The sequence below is a fragment of the Octopus bimaculoides genome, chromosome 6 (assembly GCF_046866305.1).
Source record: "Octopus bimaculoides isolate indiv1 chromosome 6, ASM4686630v1, whole genome shotgun sequence".
Taxonomy (NCBI): Eukaryota; Metazoa; Mollusca; class Cephalopoda; order Octopoda; family Octopodidae; genus Octopus; species Octopus bimaculoides.
This window is the reverse complement of record NC_142933.1, coordinates 55232386-55246748: the sequence shown is the minus strand read 5'-3', so window position 1 is coordinate 55246748 and position 14363 is coordinate 55232386. Positions and strand designations below refer to the sequence as shown.

At 37.6% G+C, this 14363-nt stretch overlaps 1 protein-coding gene across 2 annotated transcripts in view; it reads right to left on the bottom strand.

The window, feature by feature from the left end:
* The window catches only part of LOC106867593 (RNA-splicing ligase RTCB), a 50100-nt gene that overhangs the window by 3025 nt on the left and 32712 nt on the right, over positions 1 to 14363 (bottom strand). For both annotated transcript variants that reach the window (XM_014912511.3, XM_014912512.3), the window contains exons 9-12: positions 11392 to 11567; positions 9741 to 9929; positions 7003 to 7113; positions 2200 to 2319 (exon numbers count right to left, since the gene is read on the bottom strand). In XM_014912511.3, coding sequence (XP_014767997.1) covers positions 2200 to 2319; positions 7003 to 7113; positions 9741 to 9929; positions 11392 to 11567 — 596 coding nt within the window. The remainder of the gene's footprint in view (positions 1 to 2199; positions 2320 to 7002; positions 7114 to 9740; positions 9930 to 11391; positions 11568 to 14363) is intronic.

Below are 14363 nucleotides of genomic sequence, written 5' to 3'. Positions count from 1 at the left end.
ATAGAGGGACAGAGATACTTGTCTTACTATAGGGGAGATATTTGGTTATCCCAGAAAGTGAGAGAGTTAGAAAGATAGAGAGAAATTGATAATTTGGAGATGTATTGGGGTTTATCTACAGGAAACTGGAGCAGGGAGCATAAGTAGTATGGAAGGGGATGCTCCATAAAAGTGTGAGTGGTTATGTTTAGAGACATGACAAGTGATGGTGAGGGAAATTGGAGTGGCTGGAATGGGTGGGGGATAAGGAAGATATGTGAGGGCATGGAGAGTGTGTGGTTAGGTACATGAATGGAGGGGCCTGCAGTAAATGTTGGGAAGATGGAGTTTTGACAGAGGTTTATAGATTTGAGGGAGGGGGCATGGTCGAAAAGGGCATATATGTATAGGTGGCCACAATTTCACTTAACTTGATGCGTCTTCTCATCACTTTGTCCCACATTTTCTTGGGTCTACCCCATCTACAGATTTCCTCCACAATCAGAGATCAGCACTTCAACTTTTACTATTAACACCAAAGGACAAGGAGGGAGATTAAGGGTAAGTATTTTGTAATAACCTATAACCTAGGTAGTAAAAATAACATCCCCAGATGATCTGGTACTGAGTTCTGATAGCCTTGTGAATTGAAGTAAATTAAGTATATTTTTGAATGTGCTCATTTTTCATGCCTACACATTTTCATTATTGTACATCTACTTAGTGACTCACATTACTACATCAGCAAGTATGGTTAAGTTATATACATCACTGAAGTAGGATATTAAGACCAAAACACGCCCAGATCCCCCCCCCCCCAATATTTACCAAACTGATTCAAATAATATCATTCATACATACATACACTGTTAAATTAAAAGCAGGAGCGAGGAAGTGAGACAGAAAGAGAGAGAGAGTGAGTGAGTGGTGACTGAAAGGAAGGTGGCGTTCGTTTTGTGTTTTTAAATGTTTATCAGTATTTTCAGAGTAGACTGATACATACATCTAACGAAAAGTACATACACAGATACATTGTTAAATAACACCAGCAAATATTGGCTGTCACTTTTACTTTTCATTACCACATCAGGATAAAACAAATGGCTGAGTATTCCACAGACATGCACACCATTAACGTAGTTCTTGGGGAGATTCAGCCTCACACAGAATGTGACAAGGCTGGCTCTTTGGATTACAGCTACAACTGATTTTGGCCAGCTGAGTGGACTGGAGCAAGATAAACCTTCAAGTGGTTGGAAGAAAATGCATACACACACACACATATATATATACACCTATGTATATACATATATACATATGTATGTAAACATATATATGTGTATGTATATATATATATATATATATATATATATATATACAAATATAATGTATGTGTATATATGTATATAAATGTATTTATATATATGCATGTATATACGTATATACATGTATACATGTTTGTGTTTGTCTCTGTTTGTTCCCCCACCACCATTACTTCACATCCTATGCAGGTTTTTTTTGCGTCCCCGTAACCTAGTGGTTTAGCAGAGGCTGACAGAATAAGCACCAGGCTCACAAGGAATAAGTCCAGGGTTCGATTTCTTTGACGAAAAGGTGGTGCTCCAGCATGGCCACCCTCAAATGACTAAAACGAGTAAAAGAATACCAGAAGAATTTTTTGTACCTCCAAATGAAGAAGTTTCTTTGAATATGTACAATGTATTTTAAGGATAATAGTAACTCTGTGGGCGCTTAACAGAGATATTTTAGTTGGATTATGTAGTTATCAGTTTTACACTTCTTTCTATATTTTGTAAGTGTCACAATATAGAAACATTTCCCACTGTTCCAGCACACGATTTACAGATGCTTACATTTTGTATGTTGTCCGTGAAGTTTCCACAGGACCAGCTAGTGAATAACGATAATAATATTATACATACATGTATAAACATGCACACTGATGCACATACATGTGCAGAAACAAACAAACAAAAAGAACTCCACTCTGATAACAGACAGTCAACGACTAATGAAGAGGTTGCAAGAAGTAATGAAAATTTTAGGAAAGAAAAAATAATAAATAAATAAATGAGTGGAAATTGAACCTGTGAATGTGTTAATTAACAAGGCATTAAAACAGAATGACTCTCCTCAGACACAACAAAATAAGAATATTGCTGCAGGTAAAAGAAAAGGAAAAAAAAAAAATCAACTTACTTCTTCCATAACAAGTTTAGGGGAAGCTACTCGTATACTGATTCCTTGAGCATTTAAGGCCTCTAATACGTCCATGTAATCAAGATTACGACGAGATTTGGCACGGGAAAGTGCTCGGCCCTAATTTAAACAAGAGAAGTTTTATACATTTACTAACAGGAAAAACAAAACAAACAAAAAAATAATTTTACATTGAACAATACTTTTCATAAATATCATCATTTAACGTCCGCTTTCCATGCTAGCATGGGTTCGGGACTGGCGATGCGGATGGCTACACCAGACTCCAATCTGATCTGGCAGAGTTTCTACAACTGGATGCCCTTCCTAATGCCAACCACTCCAAGAGTGTAGTGGGTGCTTTTTACGTGCCACCGGCACGAGGGCCAGTCCGGCGGTACTGGCAACGGCCACACTCAAATGGTGTTTTTTATGTGCCACCTGCACAGGAGTCAGCCAATGTTTTGTTCACATGTCACCAGCACAAGTGCCAGTAAGGCGTAGTTGGAAACGATCGCATTCAAATGGTGCTTTTTACGTGTCACCGGCATGAGACCACTGCTCTGGCAGTGATTCCACTTGGATGATGTTGTTAGCGCTCCACTGGCACGGGTGCCAGTCATCGAATTTGGTTCAGTTTCGATCTCATTTGCCCCAACAGGTCTTCACAAGCTGAACTTAGTGTCTAATGAGTGAAGGTTGGCCTGAGTGCCAGTCATCAAATTTAGTTCAATTTCAATTTCACTTGCCTCAACAGGTCTGGGGTGCGTAAGATATTTGAGGACAGATTTATGTTTATAAAAAACAGCTATATAATAACAGATAGTAACTTTATCAAAAAATGCTATGAGGATGAAAATAAACCTTATTTATAATGTTATTCAATAAAGCCACCATCAGCTTCAACAACTGCTTCTATATGAGATCTAAATCATGTACATGCTCAAATCAAGTAGTCCTGGTTCATTTTGGACATTACTCTTACTGTGGTACCTTTCAAAGAATCTTTGGTGTTATGGGTGTGTTCATTGACTGTTCTCTCAACAATGATCCACATGCAATAGTCCAATGGATTGAGATCTGTGGAATTAGGGGGCCAAATGTTAGGGGTTATGCGATCATGAAAATTTTCAGCCATCCATTCCTGTGTTACCAAAGCCATGTGTGATAATGCAGAGTCTTACTGAAACACATATGGCCTTCCATTGCATACACTATCTATCCAGGGCTTAACAATTATTTCCAGGACCTCAATGTAGGTGGCAGAGTTAACTCTAAGGCCTTGTGGAAAGAAGGAGGCATCACATCTTCATTGCTGGCAATCCCTAAAACCATGAGAGTTGCAGGAAATTTTGTATGCAAAACACTTGGAACTTCAGAAGGGTCTTTACATAGCCATTTGTCATTTCTTCTGTTAACTTTTTGATCATGGTCGAAGTTTTTCACGTTTGAGAAAAACCAAATCAAATCTTCTTCTGCTGGATTTTTCAGTTTGTTTAAGAGCCTTTTAGATCTGATGTACTGATTTTCTTTTACTTTTCCTGACAAATTGACCTTTCCTCATTATATAAGACTTATATCTGTCTTTGTAGACAACAACTTTCACTGTTCCTTCAGACACATGGAGATCTTTTGCAATTGACGTCATATTGAACTTGCTGGATAAACCCAGGTGTTCTGATGACTTTAGAGTGTTTAGAATGCTCTTTATGCTTTGATACTGGTGATACGTCACCATCTTCAGTCTCTAGCTCCTTACAAACTTTGTAGACGAAAGATCTAGGAACTTTCAAAATTCAAGATATTTCTGAATTGCTATGCTCAGCCTTTACAGCCACAATGGTAACATGCCTCTTCATTTCTTGAGTAAGCTGAGGGTCTGTCATTATTATTTTCTGAAACAAAGATTATACAGAGTTAGCAAAAAATGCAGCAATGACCCAGAAAAGCTATGTCCTCAAATACCTTACGCACATCTATAGAAATAAAAATGAGAATGTGTGTCAAAAGTGAAACAAAAACACTCATGTCAAATACTTTCACTTTAAAAATGAAACTATTCTACTAACTGAAACAATCACATTTCGATACTGTAATGACAGATACTTTCAGAAAGAGAGAAAGAGAGAGAGAGATGTATATGTATACATATAGATGTATATGTACACGTTATTCCACTAACTGAAACAATCACATTTCGATACTGTAATGACAGATACTTTCAGAAAGAGAGAAAGAGAGAGAGAGATGTATATGTATACATATAGATGTATATGTACACATTATTCCACTAACTGAAACAATCACATTTCTATACTGTAATGACAGATACTTTCAGAAAGAGAGAGAAAGAGATGTATATGTATACATATACATGTATATGTACACGTATATGCATAGATATAGATCTATATGCATACATGTATATGTATACACATGTGTAGATGTATATATATATATATATATAGATGTACATGTAATATGTACACATATATACATATATATACATGCATACAGATATCTATACATATATACACCCATCACACACAAACACACACATTAGTCATTTGTTTTCTTATCCAAAACTACGTCAAAAGTACTGAACGGATCTTAATGAAATTTGGAAATTATATTCTATGTATAACGGCCATAACTCCCATGAAAATTCATATATTTTTGATGTTGATGAAATTTTAACCCGAACATAACAGATGAGCATTATTTGTAATTCAATGGTACAACAGTGTAAGACTACCCTTTCAGATATACTTTCATTGTGATTTCTGCAATGTGGTACATAAATTGTCAAGTAAATGAGACGCATCTTTGCCTCCACTGATTCACTTGCAAAGTGTTGAGTAAAATTATTTCGTTGCAGACCTCCTTTGGGTCTTTTTATTATCACTACGACACACATAGTCCCCAGTTGGTAACATTGATTTCAAGGCCCTCCTAGATGAGAGACTGGCATTCCACTTAATGTCTATGTTCCATGCTGGCATGGATTGGAGAGTTATTAATGTAGAAATATGGTATCGTAGCTACTAACAGTTGAGGGTTGTGTAGTCTAGATGGCGTTTTTAGATTTCATTATTCTCTTTAACCCGGGCAAAGCCGGGTATTTCTGCTAGTTGTATATATAGACAAAGGAGTGGCTGTGTTATAAGTATCTTGCTTCCCAACCACACGGTTCTTGGGTTCAGTCCCACTGTGTGGCACCTTGGGCAAGTGTCTTCTACTATAGCCTCAGGCCAATCAAAGCCTTGTGAGTGGATTTGGTAGATGGAAACTGAAAGAAGCCCATCATATATCATCATCCAGTGTTTTAAATCCGGGTTTTGTCCCCGTTAACGAGGGTGGCCTGATATACCTCAATACCATAGCAACTGAGGTAGGCAGGTGCAGCCCACCCCAACCTTTGGGCTGGCTGGTGCCCATTGGATTTTTTATGGGGAGTATGCCCTTGCTTACCCCCCAACCTCAGTGGTCTCCAGACCAAGGCCTCTACCATGATTTTTAAGAAATGCAGTAGAAAACTAGATCAGGAAGGCAGAGATGCTACTCCCTGAGACCCCTTTTGGAGCCCCACTACCCTATATACATATATATATATAATGTGCAGGAGTGGCTGTGTGGTAAGTAGCTTGCTTAACAACCACATGGTTCCGGGTTCAGTTCTACTGCGTGGCACCTTGGGCAAGTGTCTTCTACTATAGCCTTGGGCCGACCAAAGCCTTGTGAGTGGATTTGGTAGATGGAAACTGAAAGAAGCCCGTCGTATATATATTTGTGTGTCTGTATTTGTCTCTCCACCATTGCGTGACGACCGATGCTAGTGTGTTTATGTCCCCTGTAACTTAGTAGATTCGGCAAAAAAGCGACCGATAGAATAAGTACTAAGCTTACAAAGAATAGGTCCTGGGGTTGAATTGTTTGACTAAAGGCGGTGCTCCAGCATGGCTGCAGCCAAATGACTGAAACAAATAAGAGTAAAAAGAATATATATATATATATATATATATATATATATATATATATATATATATATATATAATAGGCGCAAGAGTGGCTATGTGATAAGTAGCTTGCTTACCAACCACATGGTTCTAGGTTCAGTCCCAATGCATTGGCAAGTGTCTTCTACTATAGCCTCAGGCTGACCAAAGCCTTGTGCGTGGATTTGGTAGGCGGAAACTGAAAGAAGCCCGTTGTATATATGTATATGCATATACATATGTGTGTTTGTGTTTGTTCTCCCACCATCGCTTGTTAACTGATGCTGGTGTGTTTACATCCCCGTAACTTACTGGTTCGGTAAAAGATACCTATAGAATAAGTACTAGGCTTACAAAGAATAAGTCCTGGGATCGATTTGCTCAACTAAAGGCGGTGCTCCAGCATGGCCGCAGTCAAATGACTGAGACAAGTAAAAGAGTAAAGAGTATATATATATATATATATATATATATATATATATATATATATATATATATATGTATGTATGTGTGTGTATATGCTTGTCCCCGCAACATCGCTTGACAACTGATGCTGGTGTTTACATCCCCGTAACTTAGTGGTTCGGCAAAAGACACTGATAGAATAAGTACTAGGCTTACAAAGAATAAGTCCTGGGGTCGATTTGCTTGACTAAAGGCAGTGCTCCAGCATGGTCGCAGTCAAATGACTAAAACAAGTGAAAGAATAAAAGAAAGAATACATAAACTTCCTATATAATTACCCCCAATCTCCGACCATAAACAAAATGTAATATCAATTTTTATGTCAAAAAAATAGGACACTCACAGCTCCATGACATGTTGTTCCAAATGTATCTTCCATTCCCTGATCAGTACCAGTCAGTACATAACTACAAGTTCCCATTGTTCCACCAATCAAAACAGGTTGACCAGTTAACTGTATTAAAGAAAAGATAAAAATACACAGGTCATCTTTGTTCTTAAAGACAAGCAAGATTAAATAACCAGATAAGTATTCATTACATGTTCTGCTGCAATAGTTAGTGACAAGAACATGTGAGTATAAAAAAAATCCCGAAGTATGACATTATGAAAAACAGTTTGAGCAATCTAGATATGCAGAAGAATTGTATCCTAGACCCGCCTAGCCAATATATTCTTGGTAAAAATGATTATAACATCCGTAACACTGTTGTTACTGTTTTCTGTTTTAACCTATCCATTTTGGATACTGAAGCTAAAGCACTATACTTTCCCAGATTTATATCTAACATTCCAGTCAGTGATTTCTTCTTAAGATTTGAAGTGACTGAACACTTTGTCATGTATTCTGGTAGTGGGTGGATCCAGCACATTGAGATTGTAGGGCATGACATGTTCAATACTGTGTATGCCCTCCCTGGGTGTTCAGAATGGCCATACACCGTTGGTACATGGAATGAATGAGGCAGTTCACAAAAGCCATTGCCAACTGTGCCCACACCCTGAGGAAAGCTGCTTCCAGTTCCACATGAGTTGTTGGCTTTGGGACCACCTGGTTCAGCAGTGTCTGGATTTCATTCCACAGGTGTTCAATTGGGTTCAAATCTGGGCTGAGTGCCGGCCATGGCATGGTTTGGCTGTTGCGCTGACACAGGAAGTTCGTGGTGACCATGGCTGTGTGGGAGGGAGCATTGTCTTGCTAGAACACATGGCTATGGTGATGCATGAAGAAAGACATGATGTGAGGTCTTAGGCTCTGGTCAATGTAGCGCTGCACTGTGATACCATTCCCTCTGCTGGCACCAACATTTTGGAACACATGGGGCCCAATTCTCTGATTCAGGCCTATAGCGCCCCAAACTATGATGCTTTGGCCACCCCACACGTTTCTCTCCATGATACATGCATCTCTGTAGCATTCACCCCCTCCTACACCACACCTCACTCTGCCATCCGAGGTGGAAACGCAGCACTGGCTCAGAGAAGACTACTGATCTCCATTGTTGATGCCGTCAGTGTCGGTGCTGTGTAGCCCACTGTAGTCATGCCTGATGATGGTGAGCAGTGAAGACAGGCCCTCAAGCTGGACAATGGCAATGCAGGTTGTTGGCGGCCAGTCGACATCATACTGTGTCATCGCTGATGGGTCATTATCCAGTGTCTTGTGAGCTGTCACACTGGATGGTCTGAAGCGATCATGGAGGTGTTGCAGATGGATGAAGTAGTCCTGCCTGGAGGAGTGGTCACCTGGGGGCGCCCTCTGCGGGCATGGTCTGCAGTGCTATTGGTGTTGTATCGCTGCTGCAGGGGAGAGATGGTGTTGACATGGACATTGTAAACTTTTGCAACAACTAGGGCACACTGCCCTGCTTGCAATTAGCTGATAGCTTGTTCTCTCTGTGCTGCTGACAACAGTTCATACCTGATGTGTCCAAATTACAAATGTCAGGAACACAGTTCAAGTTGATTTTTATACTCATGATCTCCACAAGATGCACGTGCATTTCACTTTTCATGACAATTGTTTACAACTGTCACCCATGGCATTCAATGCAGCTGTGTTTTGGCGTTTCAGGCAAGTTGAAAAGTTACCTGCAATTTGGGTCTCAGCCATGAACCAGTATGTCTTGGAATATTTACACTTACATCCCCAAAATAAATTTTCAGAATTTACCATATAAAAATGACATTTGAAAAAGTCGCATTTCTTTTGCAGTTCAGTGTATGTGGAAACAATATGCGCGCACACACACACACAATCACCATCATTTAATATTGTTTTTTTTTTTTTAACTATTTTGGTGGTACACTACTACACGAGTCAGTTCTTATTTGGAGTTATTGGCCTCCTAGATGGTTTAGAAACTATGCTTCACACATGCATTCCATTTCCCGCATAGTTTCTATGGTTGGAAGTCCTTAACACCACCATTGTACAGAGGGTACATGGATGCTTTTATTGTGGCACCAAACACACACACACACATAAAAAATCAATCCTATTTTCATTAAAAAAAAAAAAATGAAAATGCTCAATTTTCCATTGCCATATTAAGTCCACAACTTGAAAAAAAAACTTGATCAACCCAGGTGGTGGTGGTTGTTTAGTTCCTGATCACCCTACATAAGATATTAATAAATATATATTTGAAATAATATCCATATGTATTTAATCTTAAAATATAAACAATGACACAGGTTGAAAGCTTCACTTTAATTAGTAATGCACCATTGTATTAGGTACTAGTTTGTCATATTTAAAATGACAGGCTAAACTTGAACTCAACACTGCTAGTTAATGATACACTTATCAATTTAGCATTACTGCTTATAGCACCAAGTTGTTTCTACTCTGCAAAAAGTAGAAATAAGCCATTTCAAAGTTAGGTGTCTTGGTCACAAACTCAATACAGTATCCCTGACAGGATGTGAACTGTCAATCTCTTGGATGGTTGCTATCACCTATGCAGATTCTTAGAAACATATAAGAAGGTCTAAAATTGAACCAGAATGAGAACATTAAAAATTCGTCTAGCTTGAAAAAACAATATTATTGATAAAATCCTCAAAAGCAAAACATACCTGGTAGTCTACAGGAATGAGAGGATGATGCGGAGGAAATGCTCGTGTCGACCCCTTTCGATGTACCAATAGGCTTGTCTGCTTGCCGTCAATAAAGTGTTCTTCTACTTTAGCAATGTTGTGTGAGACATCGTAAATCACATGCATATCCAGGTCATCAGGAGTGCTGTTGAAGATTTTGGCGAAAGCCTGACCAAAAATTTAAAAGGTTTTAATATTATATTCAAATAAAATAGACAACATAAAAAATAGTAGTATGCACACACACAGATGTAAGTTATATATAAACACACATTTTTTTAACCTTTTAGTCAAAGGAAAGCCAGTGCAAATGATGTTTTTCAGAGCTTTTCAGATAAGTGAAAAGGGAGGAAGGAAGGTATCCTCAAACCAGAGACTTGGCCTGAATGTTTGCAACAGAATTGACTCTGCTAAAGTGTTAAATTGGGTGATGGACTATGTCTATCATCAAAGAAGGTCTTGCTGAGATTTGAACTTAGAACATGGAACGAATATCATGACACACCCAACCCAACATTCTTACAGTTTGCTTAATCCACAGCACTAGACTGGTTTTTTTGTTTTTCAGCTCTGAAAAGATAATAGACAAAGCTGATCTCAGTCAGATTTGAACTTAGAGCACAGAAAGTCAGAGGAAATACCCAAAGATATTCTATCCAATGTTCTAATTCTCATCACTGAACATCCATTTTGCCAGGTTTGCATGAGTTGGCCAGAATTTATTGAGGCAGATTTTCTACAGCAGGATACTCTTTCTGTGGCCAACACTTGTTTCCAGGCAAGGTAATATTTCCCCATGGTCAAACATTTTTGCAGAATGTTGGAAATGAATGATATTTACAACAATTACACAATATCAAAACAAAAGAAGACATAAGCACACACACACATATATGAAGGGCTTCTTTCAGTTTCTGTTTACCAAAAAATTCACTCACACTGCTTTGGTTAGAAAACACTTGCCCAAGGTGCCACAAAGTGAGATGAACTTGAAACCATGTTGTTGGGAAGTAAACTTCTTAACCACATAGCCACACCTGACTGCCAATTTGCTGTCTGTATGCATATATACAGACTTTCTCTGATACACATAAGTCTTCTAGTATGTAAATAGAGGTCCTAAAAATTGATATTTGTACAAATGAATGGCTCTTCAGTATTAGTTTATTTTTATTAACAGAGCAGTATCCACTTATCTATGGTTAGATATTTGTTTACAATTAAAATAATGTGCTTTGTTTGTAACTATTTTAATAGGAATCTATAAATGAGAAAGGCCTCATCTTTAAGGTGTTAACATTTATGGTGGCAAGCCGGCAGAATTGTCAACACAACGGGCAAAATGCTTTGCGGCATTTCACCTGTCTTTATGTTCTGAGTTCAAATTCTGCCGAGATTGACTTTGCCTTTCATCCTTTCAGATTCGATGAAATAAGTACCAGTTGAGCACTGGAGTCGATGTAATCGACTTATCCTCTCCATCGAACTTGCCAGCCTTGTGATAGAATTTGAAACTAATATTTATGGCTGCTGATTATTTCTGACGATCTACTGTGAAGAGTTTTTCATTTCATATGTTGTATTTTTAATAACAGCATTAAAGTAATAGGATGGTACAGAAAGAATCTACCTGTCTGGAAAGGAATGTCATGCTAGTCCGGTTGACCCAAGCATAGTTTGCAGCTGCAGCCATGCTTTTAAGGTAATCTTGACCTTCTTGAGAGTTGATTTGCGCACAGGCAAGTTGACGGTCATTCACTTCAATTTTGTCCCGCTTCATTGCTTTCTCCATGGCAACTAAAGCATCTACAAATTTACAAAGAACAAAAGAGAAAAAAGTGAATATGTAAATAATTACATGAACAATAATCTGCTTACACGGTTCATAAAATCTGGTCTTCTTAACTTTAGAAGACAAAAGACAATGTAATTGCTCCCTAATGAACTTTAATGAAAATGATACTAGTTGGATTAATCTTCTCTTCTAGCTACTGAAACTCCTGGGGTTTATTTAAACCTTTCTTTTACTTTTGGACCCCTTTGATTTTTATTTTACTTGGATGGACCCTTATAGATATTTGATGTTTAAAAATACTATTATATTTTTTATAATTAAATATTATTAGGAACTGTATGAAAAAACCAGTGACTATATCTAGTGAACTGTAGAAGTATAATTGATTTATTACCAACAAAATCCTATATGGAACCCACCAAGGGCCATATGGACCCTGGTTGAGAACTGCTGATCTAAAGGATATATTTTCACAGAGACTAAAAATACATTTATTAAAAATATTTCACTTCCATACAGTTATTTACAACCATGCTGTATTTATATTGCTATTATTATTAAATCGTAGTGCAAGAGATACAGTGAAATCACACAGGCAGTATGACAGAAAAGAAGGACTTTATAGTTAGCAAATACTCAAGTGGTTTGGTAGTTGTTGATAGCTTCTTATTTTTCCCACAAGGGGCTAAACATAGAGGGGACAAACAAGGACAGACAAAGGTATTAAGTCGATTACATCGACCCCAGTGCATAACTGTTACTTAATTTATTGACCCCAAAAGGATGAAAGGCAAAGCCGACCTCAGCAGAATTTGAACTCAGAACGTAATGGCAGACAAAATACCGCTAAGCATTTCACCCAGCGTGCTAATGTTTCTGTCAGCTCGCAGTCTTCTGTTGTTGATAGCTTCTATTACCTAAGTGACATAATTAGCTGTGGAGGTGTGTATTCTGAAAGAATAGAATCCAGAGTAAGGATAAGGTGGAGAAAATGCATAGAGCTATTGCTTCTGTTGGTAATATAATGTAATTCTTTCTCCAATGGAAGAGCAGAGTATATGATGTTTGGGTATGAAGAGCCATATAGACTGCAAGTGAAGGGAGAGGATGTGTGAATGCTGATTAGAAATAAGGCCAACATGCTCCAATAAGTGTATAATGTTAGCATGCATAAATGATGGAGAGTTTTTTTAACCTAGGGTAAATTTGAATACAAGAGGAATCGGCTAACGTGTACTTGTCTCTCCTCATCTTGACATTATGTGATAGCTGTAAATGAGAATCACTGTCATACAAGTGATGCCATTTGCTTTGAATCTTCCATGAAAGCATGTCTGGTCATGGTGACACATTACTTTGCAAGGAAATAGATAAGGGTTGGCAACAGGAAGGACATCCAATCAGACTATTCACATCAAAGAATGCCAACTAGCTCATGCATGCATGGAAAAGTGGACGTCACAATGAGGATGAATCCCAATGTTATACTATGGCAAAGCTATATGTTTTAAGTATATAAACGTTTTAAACATAATATACTTTCACATACTGAAGTGAATTAGTTTCTTGCTATAAGTGCCCCCTAAATAATATATATATATATATATATATATATATATATATATATATATATATATATATATATATGTATGTAAATACAGGGTGCGTAAGGTATTTGGGGACATTTTAATTTTACTATAGCAGCATATTTATCAACTTAATATTTTCGGTCAAACTAAAGGGTTTGACCTGAGCAAAAGAAAAAAAAAAAAAAAGTGAAATAGGTGTAAAATAACTTGCTGTAAACGAATATGAAAAACAAAAATGCACGCTCATGAACGGGGGCGGGGATTTGGAGGACCCAGAAAGTTCACATCGCGAATGTTCTGAGTTGTCTCACCACAGCAAAAAAAAAAAAAGTGTAATAGGTGTAAAACAGCTTGCTGTAAATGTATATGAAAAAAAAATGCACACCCGCGAATGGGGGTGAGGGAGAGGACACGGAAAAGTCGCATCGTCAGACCTTGACCTTTAAACTCCAGTGTTTGATTCAAGCAAAAAAAAAAAAAAAAAATTTTATTAATGTAATAGGTGTACAACAACATGTAAACAAATATGAAAAAAATGTGTGCTTGCGAACGGCGGGGGAAGAGGACTCGGAAAATTCACATCGTCAGACTGACTGCTGCAAAAGAGAGTATATCTACTGACAGCTTTTCAGTGCGTTCAAAAATCGCATAACCCCCACCCCTAATTTTCCATGACTGGTTAGGGCCTGAAATACTCTAAACAGATACATAGTATGTTGCTTAGTCAAATTAGCCCATCATTTACTCCACAAATGCTTTGTTGTCAATGCTGCACTTTCCCATATCACCTGTTTCAACATAACTGTAATATATTATATACAAACTATGTAATTTTAATCCTGAGCAATGCCGGGTATCTCTGCTAGTATATATATATATATATATATATATATATATATATATATGTATGTATGAGGACTTGCTACCTATACCCAAGAAATGGACCATGCACAGAGGTATGTATAGATTATTTTCAAAACACAATTTCTGTAATTCATTGTGGTAGCATACGTTTCTCTTTGAGAGTGGACCTGTTTGTACCCAAGAAATGGACTTGCTGTTTGCACCCAAGAAATGGGCAACACACAGGTTATAATTTATTTCTATAACATAACAATTTAAAGGAATGTTAAAGAGAATTTATTTTAATAACATGAACTGTCTGTATAGAGAATCAAATAAAAAAAAAATGAAAAACTGAAAGTTTTGTAAATAGGG